Source organism: Pleurodeles waltl, chromosome 2_1, assembly GCF_031143425.1.
Source record: "Pleurodeles waltl isolate 20211129_DDA chromosome 2_1, aPleWal1.hap1.20221129, whole genome shotgun sequence".
Lineage (NCBI taxonomy): Eukaryota > Metazoa > Chordata > Amphibia > Caudata > Salamandridae > Pleurodeles > Pleurodeles waltl.
In genome coordinates this window covers 639,789,379-639,811,727 of record NC_090438.1, presented here as the reverse complement: position 1 = coordinate 639,811,727, position 22,349 = coordinate 639,789,379, and the positions used below count along the sequence as shown (strand labels likewise).

General features: G+C 49.3%; 1 protein-coding gene across 1 annotated transcript in view; it reads right to left on the bottom strand.

The window, feature by feature from the left end:
* The window catches only part of PKD1L1 (polycystin 1 like 1, transient receptor potential channel interacting), a 1,079,023-nt gene that overhangs the window by 802,366 nt on the left and 254,308 nt on the right, over window positions 1-22,349 (bottom strand). The window contains exons 12-13 of the mRNA XM_069216140.1: window positions 7,988-8,105; window positions 6,122-6,681 (exon numbers count right to left, since the gene is read on the bottom strand). Of these exons, the coding sequence (XP_069072241.1) occupies window positions 6,122-6,681; window positions 7,988-8,105 (678 nt within the window). The remainder of the gene's footprint in view (window positions 1-6,121; window positions 6,682-7,987; window positions 8,106-22,349) is intronic.

Genomic DNA, 22,349 nt, shown 5'->3' with positions numbered 1-22,349 from the left:
CATGTGGGTCTAATGTAAGAAACATCATGAATTGAGGTGTCTGAGAATAGCAAGAGACTTAGTACTAAATACTCACTTTGGTGATGCAGTGTTCTTTAACAAGGTGCCGCTTTAACATTTTCCTAAATTGGAGCAGCGTAGGGGTCAGTACAGATGGATACAGAGATTTTGCATAGATGAACAATGCCTGGTGCCTTTTTCCTTTTTTCTTTTATAATTCTCAGCCTTCAGTCTGGTGGTGCTGCTGTTGGTTGGTGAGAACCATCAGAGATAGTGACCTTCTCTGCAAGATAATCGGGTGTGCTGCTCGTGATATCTTTCTAAATTATGCAGTTGGTTTTGAAGATGATAGAGTCCAGCAAGGGAAGCCAATGGAGTATCATTAGGATGCGGGATCATGCGATCTTAGTTCTTCAGGCCCAGGATGAAATGTGCTGTGGCATGTAGGATGCCATTAATGGGTGCTAATGTGCAACCTGATAGGCCAAGGATCAAGATGCTACCACCATTTGGATGCAAGCATTTGAGGCTTAATCAGCAGTTCACAAGTGACTTTCTGGAAGAAATTGTTTCACTTTTAGGAAAGAGAACTGGTACCAGATCATTTTTTGACAAGGGTTTCCTGTATGTCAGATTGGTGTGTATGGTGAATCCAGGTGACTTTGCATTGGGTGAAAGTTGAGGTTTGAAGCCTTTAAGATTCATATCACTGAGATTGTTTCACTTCTGCAGTAAAGACCCTAGTACTCAACATTTAGATAGTGGAGATGCCATTTTATCTGACCTTCCACTACACTTCTTACTGAATACAGCAGCTCAGCTAGCCGCAGGAGCAAAGAAATCTGACCACATCTTTTCCCATCTTAACAATCCCTCATTGGCTAGAACTGATTTCAAGATTGCAAGAATCACTCATGCAATCCACACTGCTCTACCTCCCCATGTAACAAACGTGTGGACAAAATGACAAAACCTGCTCTGCTGTAATTAGGCGTCGCAGCACTCCCGTGACACGCTAGGTGTCTCGGTTGGGACCCTGATGATGAAGCATGCCACCAACTTGGTTGGTGGGTGAGGGGTCTTTTTAACATAACCTAAGTGTGTTTCTTTTCAAAATTTTAGTGTTTGGAATATCACAGAAGTACGTGGACACATCAAAATGATCTACTGCAAAACTACCTGTGTTTGGAGGGGGGGTGAATTATGTTCTTGGTCCCGGGTGCGGCCTTCATCTAGGGAAACAAACCCAACCCAGACATGTTTTAAAACTAGACACCACAAGGAGTCCAAGGAGGTGTGGCTTGCCTGGATCCCCTCACATTTTCTTACCCAGACTCCTCTGCAAACCTCAAAATGTGCTTAGAAAAAGCATATTTTCCTCACTTTTCTCTGTAGGATCACCGCTCCGGCATAAATTTCCTACCACCCAGCATTCCCCTCAGCTTCCCAAGTAAAATGATACTTCACTTGTGGGGGTCCCCAAAGCAGAGTCAGACGAAAAGATGTATAAAAGAAAATGATGTTCTTATCAACTCGCTGTGCTATTCCCTCAATCTCTACAGGTTTTTTGCATGTTTCTGTTGCAGGCACCTGGGCCACCCACACAAGTGAGGTATAATTTTTATCGGGAGACTTGGGGGGAAACGCTGGGTGGAAGGAAATTTGTGGATCCTCTCAGATTCCACAACTTTCTGTCACCGAAATGTGAGGAAAAAGTGTTTGTTTTTTTTTGCCGAATTTTGAGGTTTGCAAAGGATTCTGGGTAAGAAAACACTGGGGGGGGGGGTCCACGCAAGTCACACCTCCCTGGACTCCCTTGGGTGTCTAGTTTTCAGAAATGTTTGGGTTTGGTAGGTTTTCCTATATGGTTGCTGAGCCCAAGACCAAAAACGCAGATGCCACCTCCCTCCCCTCCCCCCAGCAAAAACAATTAGTTTTGTATTTGATCATTTTGACGTGTCCACATTGTGTTTTGGGGCATTTCCATTCGCAGGCGCTATGTCTGACCACACCAGCGAGGTACCATTTTTATCGGGCGACTTGGGAGAACACTGGATGGAAGGAAATTTGTGGCTCCTCTCAGATTCCAGAACGTTCTGTCAACGAAATGAGGAAAAAGTGTTTTTTGGGCCAAATTTTGAGGTTTGCAAAGGATTCTGGGTAACAGACCCTGGTCAGAGCCCCACAAGTCACCCCATCTTGGATTCCCCTAGGTGTCTTGTTTTCAAAAATGCGCAGGTTTGGTACGTTTCTCTAGGTGCCGGCTGAGCTACAGGCCAAAATCTACAGCTAGGCACTTTGCAAAACACATGTCAGATTTCAATGTAAAAATGTGATGTGTCCATGTTGTGTTTCCTGTCTCAAGCTTTAGGCCTACCCACGCAATTGAGGTACCATTGTTATCGGGAGACTTGGGGGAACACAGAATAGCAAAACAAGTGTTATTGCCCCTTGTCTTTCTCTTCATTTTTTCCTTCCAAATGTAAGACAGTGTGTAAAAAAGACGTCTATTTGAGAAATGCACTGTAATTCACATGCTAGTATGGGCACCCCGGAATTCAGAGATGTGCAAATAACCACTGCTTCTCAACACCTTATTTTGTGCTCATTTTGGAAATACAAAGGTTTTCTTTTTTTCACTTTTTATATTTCAGCAAATGAATTGCTGTATACCCTGTATAGAATGAAAACCCATTGCAATGTGCAGCTCATTTATTTGCTTTGGGTAGCTAGGGATCTTGATGAACCTACAAGCCCTATATATACCCACAACTAGAAGAGTCCAGCAGATGTAACGGTATATTGCTTTCAAAAATCTGACATCGCAGGAAAACGTTACAGAGTAAAACGTTGAGAAAAATGGCTGTTTTTTTTAGCTCAATTTCATTTTTTTTTTATTTCAGCTGTTATTTTCTGTAGGAAAACCTTGTAGGATCTACACAAATGACCCTTTGTTGAATTCAGAATTTTGTCTACTTTTCAGAAATGTTTAGTTGTCTGGGATCCAGCATTGGTTTCATACCCACTTCTGTCACAACTGGAAGGAGGCTGAAAGCACAAAAAAGAAATAGTAAAAATGGGGCATGGCCCAGTAAAATGCCAAAATTGTGATGAAAAATTGGGTTTTCTGATTCAAGTCTGCCTGTTCCTGAAAGCTGGGAAGATGGTGATTTTAGCACTGCAAACCCTTTGTTGATGCCATTTTCAGGGACAAAACCACAAGCCTTCTTCTGCAGCCCTTTTTCCCATTTTTTTTTATTTATTTATTTTTTTTAAACGAAATGTTCGCTGTATTTTGGCTAATTTCTTAGTCTCCTTCAGGGGAACCCACAAAGCATGGGTACCTCTAGAATCCCTAGGATGTTGGAAAAAAGGACGCAAATTTGGCATGGGTAGCTTATGTGGAGAAAAAGTTATGAGGGCTTAAGCGCAAACTGCCACAAATAGCCCAAAAAAAGGTTCGGAACAGGAGGGGAAAAGGCCTGGCATCGAAGGGGTTAAAGCATTAACTATCTCAGGATAATTTCCCTTTAGCTGGAAAGGGGTGATAATTAACCCTATTCTGAAAAAGAACAACCCCGAAAATGTCCTCATTAATTTAATAGATGTAGGCACCAAGATCTTCTCGAAGGCTATACTGTAAAACTTGGAGGCTTGGATGGATGATAATAATCTAGTGCCTATTGAGAAGGGTGGCTTTGAAAAGGGGCACTCAACGATTAATCATTGCTTTAGGCTCTGGGCGATGGGCCAGAAAGCGATAGAAATACAGGGGAAACTTATTTTGTTGCTTTGCTGATTTCTGCTCTGCCTTTGACCTAGTTAACAGAGTTATACTATGGGGAACATTAAGAGGCATAAATATACCCAGAAGCCTATTAGCTGTGTGAAACTAAACGAATTACACCAGAACTGGGCCAAGGTTGTTTAAATAAAAACTGTGCACTATATTCCAAAATGTTAAATGATAATGGATTACAGCAGTGTTGCGTGTTAACTCCTATTTTGTTTGCCTTGTACCTCACTGAATTGCCTGCCTTCATACAGAACACTTACGCATTTTCCCCAAGGGCATGAAAATGCATATACCATGTTTACTATACAGGGATGACTTAGTCATCCTGGATGTCATGCAAGTGGGACTTCAAAGATAATAAGATGCCTTTAATAAATACTGCAAAACAAATAAATTAACAGAGAATATGAATACATTAGTAATTGGTAACATTGCAAGCCTTTTAAGTAGATGATTGGAGATAGTCGGGAACGAAACTCCCTCATAAACATCTAGGTGTGGTGTTGAATAGAAATCTACAGTGGAAATGACCCCTGGTACATTAAACACTCAGGCACTGTCCAATGTGGGTGGGATTCTGAAACTCAAAAGTGATTTTGGTATACCTTCCATAAAGCATGCACTTTCTGCATATAAACGACAGTTCCCCAAAAATATTATATGGGGCAGAAATGTAAGGTCATAGCTCAAGGCACAAAAGATAAATGCTTTTTTAGGTCTTCCTCCATTTGCCATGGTTCAAGCAGTTAAAGTTTGAGCCAAGCTGAACTCGTGGAACTTCACTGTATCATTCTAATCCTACGGTTCGGACACAAACAGCTAACTGCTTTTAAAATAAAAGTGTCAGCCCTGTGCCCCAAGGAAATATGTCACAGCGAGTTACGGTGGGCAAGATGTGTAGGGTAGCAACCTAATAGGTTGACTCAATATTTTAACATAAATGATTTTACAACTAATGCCCAGGCCCTTTTAATGAAAGCAGAAGTGCTTGGGAATCTAGCTGTAGAGATTTAAGATACCTTACCTCTAAGGATTCCACCCTATTTTAAATAGTCATGGCAGATTTTAACTGTCTATCCATAGCTCACTGATCTTCCAGATACTTCCATGCCAAAGGCAATTTTAAAACTTCGAGTAGGGCTGAACCCAGTCTACACACAAAAAGTTGGAGTTAAATTCTTTAAGGATAAAGACAGTAGCTGTGGGTCAAAGGTGCGCTCCTCTACTGTTCTGGTGGATTGTTTATATTTTATATCTCTTAGGTGTCAATTTTTTAGACCTGTTCTTCTCAAATATGGGCTTATGACTAGCATGGATGCTATCAAATTTGTATACGATGTTCAATGTGTGCTTGTAATTAGTGTGGTGGTCAGGTTTTGCTTGCTTTGATAGCATGGTTGATTTTTATTAATGTAAGGAAATAGCATCGCACAGTTTAACAGACTAAGGTGTAAAAACATTTTTTTCTATTACTCTCTGCCTTCAGAACACGTCATCTTGTTGCAGTAACATTCCGCAAACCAAGCACCTCTTTAATGACTTGACTGTATCCTTGTCTCCGACCTTGTACCGTACTCCACTACCGCTTGCTATGTTTGCACTATACAAACATTACATACGTCATACATGCATATATCACAACTACAATTGTTACCTTCAGAAAAAGTACAAATAGTCTGTTTTGTCTGTGGCTAAGGGATTTGCAAAGGCGTATTTACCACAGTAGTGAATGACCGGAACACTGCTTCGATGTTTCGGTCTACAGGCATTTTACAAAAGCATACAATCATTTTCAAATCCAGCTCAGTCGGAAACCTGCAGTCCTGCCAATAACAAGATTTATTAAGCGACCTCTACTGCGACCCCTTCTAAACAAGGACTCAAGAAGCGGTGTTGAATGTGGGACGTATTTCTTAATTCGATTAATATATTTCAGGACAGGCGCCAAGCAGTTCATTTAATTGTGTTAATTACGTCTAATATTTTTTTTAAACAAAGAAAAGGAATTATCAGCAACAAACTACATAAAATAAAAACAAGAACAAAAAAAGTGTACAAAATAAAATGCAAGCATTAAAATCTCTAAAAGAAAAGTGTCTTTCCGCTGCGTCTTTCTTTAATGGTACAAAAAGTGGAAGATCCCTAGGAAACAATACTTTCCTTGTGTAGTGTGAAGTTAAGTAAGTGAAATAGGACTTCCATTTGGTGTTTTTGCATGAGTATATAGAGGGGATCTCAGAAAGTGTCAGTAACAGAAAGAACATTTTCAGTTCTGGAATAACTTTTTTGAACTACTGTAATTTTCAGGAATTAATGTTTTCTTACCTGCCGTGAGTAGTGTAGCTCTGGTCAGAACAGGATAATGTCCACTGGAAAGATAAATCCGAATCCTGGTCAGACTCCACAAAAACGGTTGCATTAATGTAGTCACCCAGCCTAATGACGGACGGTGTCGTCACTGTCACCCCAATGCCAGTGACAGGCTCCTGTACCAGCACCTCAGTGGTCTGAGCCAGCGTGCTCACTGTGTTCGAAACTATGGCCGACACATTGTAGCGTTCTAGCGCAGGATAGCTGTGCTCAAACGCAAAAACGGAACAGGGAAGGGGGCCATCCAGGCATCCTGTCACGGGAGCCAATTGCTGAGATGAGGCAGTGAGGCTAGTCCCGTCACCAAAGTCGATGGCGATTAAGTAGTCTTGTTGCGGCTGAACAGCTATCTCTAGCATGCTTCCGTGGCTCACAGTAGCCGGAGATACACTTATAGATATATTGGAGATGGGATACTCGACTGTCGTGGTCATCTTGGCCCACAGATGGCTAATTTCATTCTCCACTCTGAGCAGTACAGTCATAATCGATGGCGTTGAGAATTTCAGTGTCAACTACAACGGAAGAGAGGCAAGTGATTAGATCAGTTTTCACACGCAACAGAGCACTATTTCTGCACAGACTATGACCTTAATTCTAAGGGACATAAGCAGATAGCATCAATGCATAGGCACATGAGGTCAATGGATTGGCAGTAGTTTACAGCAAATAGGATTCAATGCCACCTTGTCTCCTCCTAGTATCATTGCCAACAGAATTACCAACTCGACTCTTTCAGTTTTACACCTGTTGTCTTTGTGCTGCTGCTCTTTTTAGGTTTGGCTCAGTGAATGCTGTTTGTGCCATTCATTAAGCCAGACCTAAATTTAGGCCGAATATTCTGGAGATATACGAGTAAGGCACTGGGTGTAATGTATAGAGGTAAAGGATCTGGGATTGAAGCAGAAAGAGAGATGCAAGCCATGATGAACTGAGCTCTGGATCCATGCTGAAGTCGCACTGCTGTTTTCATTGGTGGCACAATTAATAAAAGAGGTCATGTCTTCAAGAAACCTTTATAGGAACAAGTTACCTCGCCATCACTTAAAGCAGCGTGGATCGCCGTTTCTCAGTCTCATTAGAAAGATCTATTGCACAGTACTATTAATGTCAATAAAGAATTGTGAACAAATGCTTTCAGCCAAGGTTAGGTGCCAAATTTGAGCAGCAACCTTGCTTTTTCCATCGTCATTGTTGCAACAAAAACATTTACTTGATTTGTAAACAGGAGAAGGAAATAGTTGAGCTAGGGTATCTTTGATAAGTGTGGACCTAGCTGCTGTAGCATTTGGTTTTGAAGAACGATTGCAGACAAATCATCAAAGTGGTAACATTATTTTCGACCTACCTGATACTGTAGTGGAAACATTTTGAATTTAGTGTCCCTTCGCCCAAAAACAGAAACGATGGCTGAGCACGTTATTTAAGTTTGTTGTGCACTTCGGGTATGACCTGTAGGTCACAACGTTTTAATACCGAGAAAGTAAACTCAGACTTTCCGTCTTCTTAAGTCGATAAATTGAGTACCATACTACGTGAAACAGCACAAGTAACACTTGTTATAGAAAATGACATGGATTCAATGCGAAACTCAATATGAAGCTCAGTAAAATATAAAATGCATTGATTAGATAAAATGACACGATTGGGGCATTTCAGGAGAGGATACAATGAGAAGCACGACGGGAATATACACATATCGTGGGACCGGGCTTCTTGCATTAACTTGGTCAAATTCACATACCACCTAAAGGCAATATCAATCTAAACTACCTTATGGACTAGCTCCAAGGAAACGCGTTTACATTTTAGGAAACATACCTCTGATGGTCCAAGAACAGTGGCATTAGTTGTTCCGTTTGAGTAAATCCATCGGTAAAGGTAGTGGGAACCACTTCCAATTCTAGCATTCCAGGTTACTGTAGTTGGAACGAGCAAGCTAAAATGTACAAACAATCAAACAATAATTGATTCCTACCCCACAAAACTTGCAGTACAAATCAAAACATTTGGAGGCAGACTATTATTGGACCACAGTTAGAAACATGTAGAAAGGGTGAATATCTCATAGAGGAACAAGTTCCTAAGCGCTTGCATTTATCCAAATAGCTGTGTACCAATCTCCGGCTTAGCACATTCTTCGTTACAAAAACACACTGAACACAGAACTGATTTGTTACTCCTACACTCAACTTAATACATCTAGATACTGATGGAAGGCATCTCTTCTGTACAGCTCAAACCACTCTCAAAGGACCAACCAACTCCAATGGTTACTTTTATAGTTGAAGCCATATGTTCCCAATATTTGCAGGTTTAAGTGTTAACTGTTGGTCTGCACTGATAGTGTTTTTCACTGCTGTGGTATCATCCACAAAAGCACTGACTTTCCTAGTCTTACCCGGTCTTACGCAGGTCACCAGAGAACCTAGTGAAGTAGTGGAATGGCTTATGAAGATCCACCTGCTTCTCCCTGCCTCTCGCAGGTCTCCAATATATCCAAGGAAGGAGGAGGGGTGGTGGCCCTATGGAGTTTACAATAATCATCTTCCTTGTGAGCTGAGGGTCTTTAATTACCTGTAGTTGACATGGAATCGCTCTCCTTGTTGACCACCTTTCAACCACTGTCTGCAAGGTACCAAATCCAGCCTCCTACTCTTCGTGAAAGCTATGAACATGGCTGGCAGATTCAGACGGGGAGGGGGGGGGGAAACTAGAAGCAGGTACAGGAGAGTGGGAAGACACCAGTTATTTTATTGGGAGTGTGGAGGGGCCAAATTAAACTAAGGTTTTTTTTGGGGGGGGGGGAGACCAAGACAACAAGAATATTTAAAAAGTTATCTTGGTGAGTTCTAGGGCATATTATCTATGTAGCTGAGTAAGAGAGGTACTTATATAATCACTGGAAAAAAGAAAGGTTAAATTGATGTTACTGATAGATATGATAACAAGATCTTAGTTTATGTTAAATAAACCACAGAAAGTCACTGAAAAAAACAAGCGAGAAAGTGACGGTATATTTAGGGGTTGAAATGAGTTAAGAACTGACTGTCAGACCGGTCAGCATTTGGGTGGTCTTCCCCCAAACATTTTGGCTCTCTGCCTTCATTTTGTTGAAACTATTTTTGTTGGCCTCAGGACTCTGAGGACTTCACCACTGCTAATCAGTGCTAAAGTGCATGTGCTCATTCCTTAAAACATGTCAATGTTGTCATAGTTTGGACTCTTGCTCTAGGCAAGACTGCTGGTTTAAGGATGACAGTATTTATGTTTGTAGGCGACTATGCCTATCCTACAACAAGTCGCAACTTTCGTCCCAACCCTTCTGGCTCACTAGCAGCACCTCACTAAAAACCCAAATAGTAAAATGTGATTTGTGGCAGCCTTTACGCATGGACCCAAGAGTATGTCATCTCAGGGAGTGTAGTGGTTAAACGGAGATTACCCCTTTCTCACAGATATATCATGTCTCATCCAAACACAGGCAATAACGAAGATGCAGTAAAGTTTCAATAGTTTTATTTAACAGAACTGCAATCTGCGATAAGTTGCATGGGCTGAAATGATTAGGATTATGAACAGTGCAAGACAAGAGTCATTATTACGAAGACCCCCACCATCTTGCAATAACATGAAAAGACAAAGGCCCTCATTACAACATTGGCGGTAAAAGCCGCATACCGACGTGCAGAAGACCGTCAACAAACCGCCACGGCCGCAAAATTTCGCCACAGCAATTATGACCCACAGTTCTGAATCCGCCAAAATGTAGACACCCACAGAAGTCTGCCACACCAAAGGTCAGTGATAAACTGGCAAAAACAAAACCTCCACCGTCACGCCAACAGAAATACGCCCACACTATCACGACCCACGAATCCACGCAGCGGTCTTTCAACCGCGGTATTCCATTGGCGGTACACACCGCCGCACTCAAAATACACACGCATTTACAAAACACAGCCACATTGGACAAATCAAAATACACACACCTGATACACATACACACACCACTCCCACACACCCAATACAATATAAAACACATACCCACAAACCCCTACGACAACAAATCATGAACGAAAGCCAGAGCAAGACAGCACCAGCAAGAACAACAGCATCCACAGGCACACAACACCATCACCCACAGAACTTCCACGCACCTCACACAACACCCCACTACATATCAGCACATTTATCACCCCACCCCACACATGACCTACACCACCCTATGGCACGGCAAAGACACCCCAGTTTCTCGGAGGAGGAGCTCAGGATCATGGTGGAGGAAATCGTCCGGGTAGAGCAACAGCTATTTGGATCACAGGTGCGGCACACCTCCATGGCAAGGAAGATGGAGCTAAGGCGAAGAATAGTGGACAGGGTCAACACAGTGGGATAGCACCCAAGAAATCGGGAGGACATCAGGAAGAGGTGGAACGACCTACGGGGGAAGGTGCGTTCTGTGGTCTCAAGACACCACCTGGCGGTTCAGCGGACTTGCGGCAGACCCCCACCTCCTCCCCCACAACTAACAACATGGGAGGAGCAGGTCTTGGCGATTCTGCATCCTGAGGGCCTCGCAGGAGTAGGTGAAGGAATGGACTCTGGTAAAACAAATCTTAACTATTACATCCCCCACCCTACCTGCATGCCAGCACATACCTCCACCCTCACCCTCATCCTCAGCACTCCAACTCCTCACATATGTCCCAACATTACAAACCACCCATCCCAACACCAAGCCCTGCATGCAACAACAAAGCATGGACATCCATCACTAAAGCATGACCACTGCACATACCCATACACCCCCCTAAACCATCATCACACAAGGTCCCAAACGGGAATGTAAGCACTGGGGTACACAGTCACCCACCCATTGCACACCATGCCACACACAGATGTAATAAACATCCTCTTATACCCCTGCAGGACCCCTACCCAACGTCACCTGACAGGAGGGTCCGCACATGTCCACACCACCAACAGAAGAGGCCCAAGGTGATGACAGCAGCTCTGTCCAACTGGATCTAGATGACCAGCCCGGCCCATAGGGGACCTCGGGACAGTCTGTTCCCATGTCACAGGCCACTACATAGCTTCCCCCCTCTGGAAACACCAGCACAGCACCCACCCAGCGGGCCCATACCTCCATCCCCAGAACACGTCAATCAGCTGTGTGTCCACCACTACAGGGAATGCAGGCTAACCCACCACCCCAACAACAGGGACCTGGGGGCAGTGGGCACACGGTCCAGGGGACGGAGGCCCAGGAACACAGGGGAACTGGGAGGGCTTCTGTGTGACGGGGGCGGACAGGCCAAGGGAACCCACTCTCCACAAGGCCCTCTCCTCCATCATGGGAGCCTACCACCACTCCCAGGAGACGATGGCAACGGTACTGGCCAAGTTTCATGAGACCCAGCGCCTGCAGGAGGAACAGTATATGGGCTTCAGGGAGGAACTCCGAACCATCAGCTCCACCCTGGGAACCATCGTAGGGGTGCTGAAGGAAGTACTAAACACCAGGAGGGACACTGTGGCACTACAAGGGGCCCCTGACACTAGCATGGACGATGAACTGCCCACCACCTCCGCCGGCGCTAGTGGACAGGACGCCCCGCCACAGGACCACCACACCAGCACCCAACCCCCTGCAGAGGAAGAACCACCCCGCAAACGGTCCCTGAGATCCATGACAAAGACAGAGCACGATGCCAAGACCCCCGCCAAGAAATGAGACCACCCCGATTGTCATCCTACTGTCCCACTTTGTCACCCTGTCCATACTGAAACTGCCCCAGCTCCACTTCCTATGCCCATATGGGCAATGCACCTGTGAGACTAATAGACTGGACTCTGCCATGGACATTCCTCCGCCATCACCCCTCACCATTTTACTACCCCCTCCAATATTGAGCACTTAAATAAAAACACTCAAAGCACAAAAAAATCTGGAGTCTATCTGTGATTTTGAAATAGTGTATTAGCAATTAAAGCGACAAAATGCTCTTTCAATTGTAATGCCAACATACCTATGTCACACAGCTCTACTCCATGAGGAATCTAAGCAGATGTCACACAGTGGGACCCACGTCTTTGAAATCGTAAGGGAAAGTGACAACTCAGTGACCATACACTGGGTGAAAACGACAGACAGTAGAGAGGCAGTAGTGTATAAGTACATGTAGTAGGCAGGTCTGTACTCTTACCTGTGTCTCACTGGAAAAACTGCTGGATCACTGAGTCCCTGTTGTTCATGTCTTCTTCCTCTGCTTCCTCGTCTTCACTGTCCACGGCCTCCACAGCTGCCACAACACCGCCATCTGGCCCATCCTCCTGCAGAAAAGGCAGCTGTAGTCGCAAAGCCAAGTTATGAAGCATACAGCAGGCCACGATCATCTGGCTCACCTTCTTTGGTCAGTAGAAAAGGGATCCACCTGTCATATGGAGGCACCGGAACATGGCCTTCAGGAGGCCGAAGGTACGCTCGATCACCCTCCTAGTTCGCCCATGGGCCTCATTGTAGCGTTCCTCTGCCCTTATCCTGGGATTCCTCACTGGTGTCAGTAGCCATGACAAGTTGGGGTAACAGAGTCACCTGCAAATGGCGAGGGTCAACTGTTAGACATGCACTAACCTGTAGGGATATCCCCAGACCCAGACAACCATTCCCACTGTCTTGCTTCCAGGTGTTCACCTAATAGCCACACACAGTGCCTCTGGAGTTGACCCATCACATAAGGGATGCTGCTATTCCGCAGGATGTAGGCGTCATGCACTGGGCCAGGGAACATGGCATTCACATGGGAGATGTACTGGTCTGCCAAACATACCATCTGTACATTCATCGAATGATAACTCTTCCAGTTTCTGTACACCTGTTCACTCCTGTGGGGGGGTACCAAAGCCACATGGTTCCCATCAACGGCACCTATGATGTTGGGGATATGTCCCAGGGCATAGAAATCACATTTCACTGTAGGCAAATCCTCCACCTGAGGGAAAATGATGTAGCTCCGCATGTGTTTCAGAAGGGTAGACAACACTCTGAACAACACGTTGGAAAACATAGGCTGGGACATCCCTGATGCTATGGCCACTGTTGTTTGAAATTACCCACTTGCAAGGAAATGGAGCACTGACAGCACCTGCACTTTATGGGGGATTCCTGTGGGATGGCGGATTGCGGACATCAGGTCTGGCTCCAACTGGGTACACAGTTCCTGGATTGTTGCACGGTCAAGCCTGTATGTGATAATCACATGTCTTTCCTCCATTGTCGACAGGTCCACCAACGGTTGGTATACCGGAGGATGCTGCCATCTCCTCACATGTTCCAGCAGACAGTGCCTATGAAGGACAACAGCGAGCACAGAGTCAAACAACTCAGAGGTACCTACACAAAGTTTACACAGAAAACCATTCATACACAAATAGTGGCCTGTATGTGTGTTGAGTCTAGGCCTAGGTATGTGTGATGCAGTTGAAAAGGAAGCCATGTGGGCTCCTGAAATGGCGGCTGCCTGACCTCTAAAGTGATACAATGGGATGTGAGGTAACTGCACTGGCGTTGTACACCGTCGCGGTAGGCGGTCGAAGCCAGCTGCGCAATGCTGCATTGGTTAACATTGAACCCTATGGGTCCCAGGAGCCAATGATGATGTACGCCGGCGGTGACGGTACGCACTGCTGCGGACGTGACCGCCATTTTCTATCTGTTCAGTCACTTGATACCTGATCTTCGACAGGAGAGGACCTACACTGCAAGTGCTGCTGTGACCTCGGTCTGGAAGAGACAATGGCTCGAGTGTCTGGGGAAAGGGCCCCTGCCTTCACATCGGAGGAGTTGGAGAAACTCGTGGATGGGGTCCTCCCCCAGTACACGCTACTCTATGGTCCTCCAGACAAACAGTTAAGTACACAGGGAGCATGATGTATGGGCTATGCCTGTGTGGAGAGGGCTGGATGTAAGAAGGAAGGGGGGGGAGAGTGCAGCGTGTATGAAACGACGGTGAATGCATGTGCCACATGGCAAGGGTAGGGATGGGGGCCTATCACTTTGACGGTGCAGTTGGTAATAACTTACTCTTCCCCCTGTTATTTCATGTAGGTCAGCGCCCACCAGAAAAAATATATTTGGCGTGCCATTGCCAAGGACGCCCGGACCCTGCGGGTCTACCACAGACCGAGCACCCACTGCCGGAAAAGATGGGAGGACATTCGCCGCTGGAGCAAGAAGGCTCAGCTGGGGATGGCCTCTCAACGTGGGAGGGGTGCCTGTGGCACCATGACCCCCCTGATGTTCAGGATCCTGGCGGTGGCCTACCCGGAGTTGGATGGGTGCTTGAGGGCATCACAGCAGCAACAAGGGGGTGAGTACACTCTCATTCTGCTTACTTTGCGCACAGTGGAAGGGTCTGGGTGGGGGAGGTGGGCTGTGGGTTTCCCTAGGCCAGGGCGAGTTCCGTAGGCAAGGTCCCTCCGCAAGGCAGGCCATGTGGCACCCCACCCCACCTCTGTAGAGTGCCAAGTACACCTAGTCATGCCCCTGTGTCATCTGTGTGTGCAGATGTCGTCGATAGCCTTGTAGGCCATTTCCGAGGAATTGAACAGTGGAGCCCAAGAGCACGGCGTAGTGCAGGGGGCTTGTGTGTCTGTCGTGTCCGCCAACGGTAGCGGTAATGCATGCACTCAACATGTCTTTCCTCTGTCGCCCCCCCCCTTTTTGTGGTCTTCCTGTTCTTGTGTGCATTAGCATCATCAGGCGGGGGAGCAGTGGTACCGGAGCACCAGGGGGCTGCATCCCACATGGCCATGTAGGGCCACACTACGGACTCGGACTTCACCAGTGGGACGGAGGGCGAGGGGAGCTCCATGGCGGGGACAGGAGCGGACACCAGTGGCACGGACTCGTCCTCTGATGGGAGCTCCCTTGTGGTGGCGGCAACATCTGTGCCACCCCCATCTACAGGTACAGCCGCCACCACCCCTTCCAGCATCACCCTCCCAGCAGCCCCTCAGCTTTCGCCCCGTGCCCACTCACCCGGGAGGGTGGGCATCACCTTCGCCCCAGGCACCTCAGGCTCTGCCCCAGTCACCCCTGCTGCCCTCAGTGAGGAGACCATTGACCTCCTCAGGTCCCTCACTGTTGGGCAGTCTACCATTTTGAATGCCATCCAGGGTGTAGAAAGGCAGTTGCAACAAAAATGCATTCCTGGAGGGCATTCATTCTGGTCTGGCGGCCCTTCAGCAAGCTTTACAGACTCTGGCCTCAGCACTGATGGCAGCCATTGTCCCGGTGTCTAGCCTCCCCCCTCCAACTTCCTCCACCCTGACCCAATCCCCTGTACCCCAGCCTATCCCAAGCACACCTACAGACCAGCATGCACACACGTCAACACACAAGGGAAGCTCAGGCAAACATAAGCACCACGCATCCCACAGGCACTCACGCAAGCATCACACACATGCAGACACACCATCATCCACTGCCTCCACTGTGTCCCCCTCCTCCTCGTCCCCCTTCTCCCTCCCTGTCTCGTCTACACTCACACCTGCATGCACTACCTCTACAGCCAATACGTCCCTCTCCAGCACACCCACCACCATACCCCGCTCACGTGCAGTCACCACCCCCACTACCATTCACACGTCCCCTGTGTCCTCTGCCAGTGTGTCTGTGACGCCACCTCCCAAGGTACATAAACGCAGGCACACACCCACCCAACAGCCATCCACCTCACAACAGCCTCCAGCGCATGCACCTTCACCCAAAGTCAGCAAACGAACACCTCCTACAACCACCACCTCTTCCTTCACTCCCAAACCCCCTCCAGCGACCCGTCCCAGTGTGTCAAAAAAACTTTTCCTGTCCAACCTTGACCTCTTTTCCACACCTCCCCCACCCCGTCCGTCTCATAGGTCCCGAACTAGCACCTCAGCCACAACATCTCCGGGACCAGTGGTGCCTGTAGTCACCGGAATCTGAAGTGCACCGGCCACCAGGGCAGCCAGTGTGGCACGGAGCCACAGCACAGACAGTCCCCCACCTGTGAAGCATCAGAAGTTGGCCAGTGCCTGGCTGGAGAGGGGGAAGACTCCAGCCACCAAAGCCGCTCCCAGGGGTCCCAGTGGGAGTGTGGAGTCAGCTGTGACACCTTCCAAGGTGGGGAAGGGCCACAAGAAAACCGGCAAGTCTAGGAAGAGCAGCATGGCAGAGAAGACCGTCATCATCCCCGCTGCCCAGGACAGGACCGCCAGCACCAGCCCACCTGCCCAGGACAGGACCGCCAGCACAGGCCCAGCTGCCCACGAGGCCACCGCCAGCACAGGCCCAGCTTCCCACGAGGCCACCGCCAGCACAAGCCCCGCTGGGCCATGAAGGACCGCCAGCACAAGCCCCGCTGGGCCATGAAGGACCGCCAGCACAAGCCCCGCTGGGCCATGAAGGACCGCCAGCACAAGCCCCGCTGGGCCATGAAGGACCGCCAGCACAAGCCCCGCTGGGCCATGAAGGACCGCCAGCAGCTGAGTCCCTGCAATGGAGACCGCCGCCTCAAGCACCGCTGAACAGGGCACCGCCGTCTCAAGCACCGCTGAACAGGGCACTGCCGTCTCAAGCACCGCTGAACAGGGCACCGCCGTCTCAAGCACCGCTGAACAGGGCACCGCCGTCTCAAGCACCGCTGCACAGGGCACCGCCGTCTCAAGCACCGCTGCACAGGGCACCGCCGTCTCAAGCACCGCTGCACAGGGCACCGCCGTCTCAAGCACCGCTGCACAGGGCACCGCCGTCTCAAGCACCGCTGCACAGGGCACCGCCGTCTCAAGCACAGCTGCACAGGGCACCGCCGTCTCAAGCACCGCTGCACAGGGCACCGCAGTCTCAAGCACCGCTGCACAGGGCACCGCAGTCTCAAGCACCGCTGCACAGGGCATCGCCGTCTCAAGCACCGCTGCACAGGGCACCGCCGTCTCAAGCACCGCTGCACAGGGCACCGCCGTCTCAAGCACCGCTGCACAGGGCACCGCCGTCTCAAGCACCGCTGCACAGGGCACCGCCGTCTCAAGCACCGCTGCACAGGGCACCGCCGTCTCAAGCACCGCTGCACAGGGCACCGCCATCTCAAGCACCGCTGCACAGGGCACCGCCTTCTCAAGCACCGCTGCACAGGGCACCGCCTTCTCAAGCACCGCTGCACAGGGCACCGCTGACTCAAGCACCGCTGGCCCATGTGCGGCAAGGGCACTGACGCTACTGAGTTCGTCTCGGGGTGAAGGATGCACTCTGGGAACCAAGCCCCCTCCAGAACCAGTGGAAAAATGCATCCACTACCTCTGTCCTTAGCAGGATGAAGCACTCTGGGCACCATGCACCCTCCAGAACCAGTGGATATTGCCATCCACTACCTCTGTCCTAAGCAGGATGAAGCACTCTGGGCACCATGCCCCCTCCAGAACCAGTGGAGAAAGGCATCCACTACCTCTGTCCTTGGCAGGATGAAACACTCTGGGCACAAATCCCCCTCCAGAACCAGTGGAGAAAGACATCCACTACCTCTGTCCTTAGCAGGATGAAGCACTCTGGGCACCATGCCCCCTCCAGAACCAGTGGAGACTGTCATCCACTTGAGAGACTGTGGCTTTGCACTCCCCAGGATTGAACAGTAGGCAAACCACCCACTGTAGAAACTTGAGACTGTGGCTTTGCACTCCCCAGGATTGAACAGTGGGCAAACCACCCACTGTAGAGACTTGAGACTGTGGCTTTGTACTCCCCAGGATTGAACAGTGGGCACACAACCCACTGTAGAGACTTGTGAGACTGTGGCTTTGCACTCTCCAGGATTGAACAATGGGCAAACCACCCACTGTAGAGACTTGTGAGACTGTGGCTTTGCACTCCCCAAGATTGAACAGTGGGCAAACCACCCACTGTAGAGACTTGAGAGACTGTGGCTTTGCACTCCCCAGGATTGAACAGTGGGCACACAACCCACTGTAGAGACTTGTGAGACTGTGGCTTTGCACTCTCCAGGATTGAACAATGGGCGAACCACCCACTGTAGAGACTTGTGAGACTGTGGCTTTGCACTCCCCAAGATTGAACAGTGGGCAAACCACCCACTATAGAGACTTGAGAGACTGTGGCTTTGCACTCCCCAGGATTGAACAGTGGGCATGTGGCCCCCTCGTGGATTTGGCATCGTGCACTCAACCGGCTGAGGTGCCCCCCCTTTCCCCTCCCCCTGAGGTGCCTGTTTAGTTGCTCTCTGATGCCCCTGCAATGTTCTCTCCATCATGGTCGGGGATCTTGTGTGGGCCTCACCCATACCGTGTGGTCCCAGTGTTCCATGGACTTTATTAGAGCACTACCTGGACTACTATGCTTGGTATATATTCTGTACATGGTGTATATATATATTTCTGCCTACTTAATTTTAATATATAACAATGGTTACACTCATTTTCTATTGTCTTTGCATTCTTCCAAGGGGTTTGGGGGGTGTAACTGATGTATTGGTGTGAATTTGGAGTTCCGGATCCATGGCGTCCTCGTTCCTCGTAGGTGTGTAGAGGTGAGCGTTTTTCCTTCGGTATTCCTGTTTCCGCCGTGTTTTTATCCGCAGTGAATCCGCCCCGGAAAAGGTGGCGGATTGGTAGGTTGTGATACTGTGGGCGGTACTTTGTCCTCCGCCTGTCTGTTGGCGGTGACCGCCAAGCTGTTTGTTTGTACCGTCGTGGCGGTCGGAGTGTTAAAGTGGCTGTCTTTGTTGGCGGTTTCCGGCACAGTCGTAATAGCAAAAAAAATTCCACAAGCCTGTTGTCGGTCTTACCGCCACTTTATCACCGTCCGCCAGGGTTGTAATGACCACCAAAGTGTGTAATATTTCCTAATACCCCATCATGATAAGCCTAACCTCCTACCTATAGGAGAGCTAGGTATGTTAAACCTAATCTGCCAATGCCATGTCCATGAGAGGAGCCCCCAACCCTCGCTACCCTGGAATGGGGTTTCTATCTCAGACTCCGCAGGGACACTAACACTTAGGGGGTCATTCTGACCTCGGCGGTAAAAGGCCCTTACCGCCGGTCAGAAGACCGTCATCATACCGCTGCGGCCGCGGTAAACCGCCACGGTCATTCTGACCTCCAACTGCCAAACCGCCGAAAACCTGACATCCACGGAAGGCCGCCTCATCAGCGGGCAGCGATAAACTGGAAATGACCAAACCTCCACCGCCACGCCAACACAAACACGCCCATGCCATTACGACCCACGAATCCACGCGGCGGTCTTTCAACCGCTGTATACCATTGGCAGTACACCGCCGCTCTCAAAATACACACACATATACAAAACACAGCCACATTGGACAATTTGAAATACACACACCTGATACACATACAAACACCACTCCCACACATCCAAGCAACTATAAAACACACACCCACATCACCCACAAACCCCCACTACTAGAAAATCGGAGAGAAGTCGAGAGAGAGGGAGAGAGAGAGAGCACAGCTATCGAAAACCCCAACACACACAGGAACCCAACATCATCAACCACACCACATCTACGCACACATCACCACACACCACCACTCACATCACCACAAACACCACCCCACACCTCATCCACACCACCCCATGGCACCCCAAAGACACCCCAGGTTTACGGACCAAGAACTCAGGGTCATGGTGGAGGAAATAATAAGGGTAGAGCCCCAGCTCTTCGGCACACAGGTGCAACACACCACAATAGCCAGGAAGGCGGAGCTCTGGCAAAGGATCGTCGACAGGGTCAACGCTGTGGGACAGCATCCCAGAAACCGGGAAGACATCCGAAAGCGCTGGAACGACCTACGGGGGAAGGTACGGTCGATGGTCTCAAGACACAACATCGCTGTGCAGAAGACTGGCGGCGGACCACCACCCACTCCTCCCGAATTCACTGCATGGGAGCAATTGGTCTTGAACATCCTGCATCCTGCGGGCCTCGCTGGAGTAGGCGGAGGAATGGACTCTGGTAAGTCTAATCTCAACTACTCCCCCCCCCCCCAACCACCAGCATGCCAACCCACACCCCCACCCTCACCCCCAACCCCCCAGCACACATCCTCCCTGCCAATGTCTCACCAGCACAACCCACCCAACCCAAAACCAAACCCTGAATGGCAACACAAACCATGGACACCCATCACCTAGGCATGACCACTGCACATACCCATCCCCCCCACAAACCACCCTCACAACTCCTCCCACAAGGGAATGCCAGCACTGGGGGACAAGGGCACCCACAAATCGCATGCCATGGAACACACAGAAGCAATAACCATACTCTTTTACCCCTGCAGGGCCCGAACGCCAACACACCGGCCAGGAGGGTCCAGATTTGTCCATCCCACCCCCAGAACAGGCCCCCAGTGAGGACAGCAGCTCTGTCGACCTAGAACCTGATGACCAGCCCGGACCATCGGGGACCTCTGGACAGTCGGTTCCCCACACACAGACACAGGCCACAGCAGACCTAACCCCCTCTGGGAATATCAGCACAGCTCCCACCCAGCGGGCCCATGCCTCTGTCTCCAGGACAGGTCAATCAGTGGTGTGTCCGCCACTACAGGGCACCCAGGCTGACCCAACACCCCAACAACAACAGGGACCTGGGGGCAGTGGTAGTGGGCACACTGTCCAGGGGACAGAGGCCCGGGGAAACGGGGCAACTGGGAGGGCTGCAGTGCGACAGGGGGGGGAGGACAGGCCCAGGGAACCGACTCTCCAAGAGGCCCTCACCACCATCATGGGAGCATACCACCACTCCCAGGAGACGATGGCGACGGTACTGGCCAGGTTCCAGGAGATCCAGGCACAGCAGGAGGAACGGTACATGGGGTACAGAGAGGAGCTCAGGAACATCGTCCTGGCCCTCAACCAAATAGTCACCACATTGCGGGACCATGTGGCACCCCAAAGGGCCCCTGTCACCAGCCTGGACCAGGAACAGCCTACCACCTCCGCCGGCGCTAGGGGACAGGAGGCCCCCACACAACGACAGGCCACCAGAACCCCACCTCCTGCTGAAGATCAACCACCCCGCAAGAGGAACCTGAGATCACAAAGGAAGACAGAGTAGGATGCCAAGACCCCCGCCAGCATAAGATACCCCCTGATGTCATTCCACTGTCCCACATTGTCACCCTGTCCAACCTTGAACTGCCCTGCTCCATCCTTCCACAGGCATATGGACAATGCACCTGTGCGACTGAGAACTGGACTCTGCCATGGACATTACTCCACCCCCACCCATCACCGTTTTACTATCATGGACCTATATGTAGCACTTTAAATAAATCACTAATTGCACTTAAAACACTCAGGAGTCTGCTTGTATTCTTAACAAATGTATTACACATAACGGTTCAAAAATGTTCAGTTACATTGTGATGACAACATACCAATGTCAATGTGCTTTACTCCATGGGCAAACAAAGCAGAAGTCACGCAGTGGGTCATACAGATCTGGAAAGGGAAGGGAAAGTCACAATTCAGTTGAAAGGAACTGGGGGGAAACACAGAAAGTAGAGATGCAGGAGGCCTGAAGTAAATGTAAAATGGTGTGGGGGATTCTTACCTGTGTGCTACTGAAAATACTGTTGTATAACTGTGTCCCTGTTGTCCGTGTCGTCCCCGTCGTCTTCCTCCTCTTCACTCTCCACAGGCTCCACAGCTGCTACAACACCACCATCTGGACCATCCTCCTGCAGGAAAGGCACCTGGCGTCGCAATGCAAGATTGTGAAGCATACAGCAGGCCACGATGATCTGGCACACCTTCTTTGGTGAGTACATTAGGGATCCACCTGTCATATGCAGGCACCTAAACCTGGCCTTCAGGAGGCCGAAGGTCCTTTCTATGATCCTCCTAGATCGCCCATGGGCCTCATTGTACCGTTCCTCTGCCCTGGTCCGGGGATTCCTCACTGGGGTCAGTAGCCACGGCAGGTTGGGGTAACCAGAGTCACCTATTAGCCACACACGTTGTCTCTGTTCCATCACATAGGGGATGCTGCTATTTTGCATAACATGCGCGTCATGCACTGACCCAGGGAACTTGGCATTTACATGGGAGATGTACTGGTCAGCCAAACAGACCACCTGCACATTCATCGAATGATAA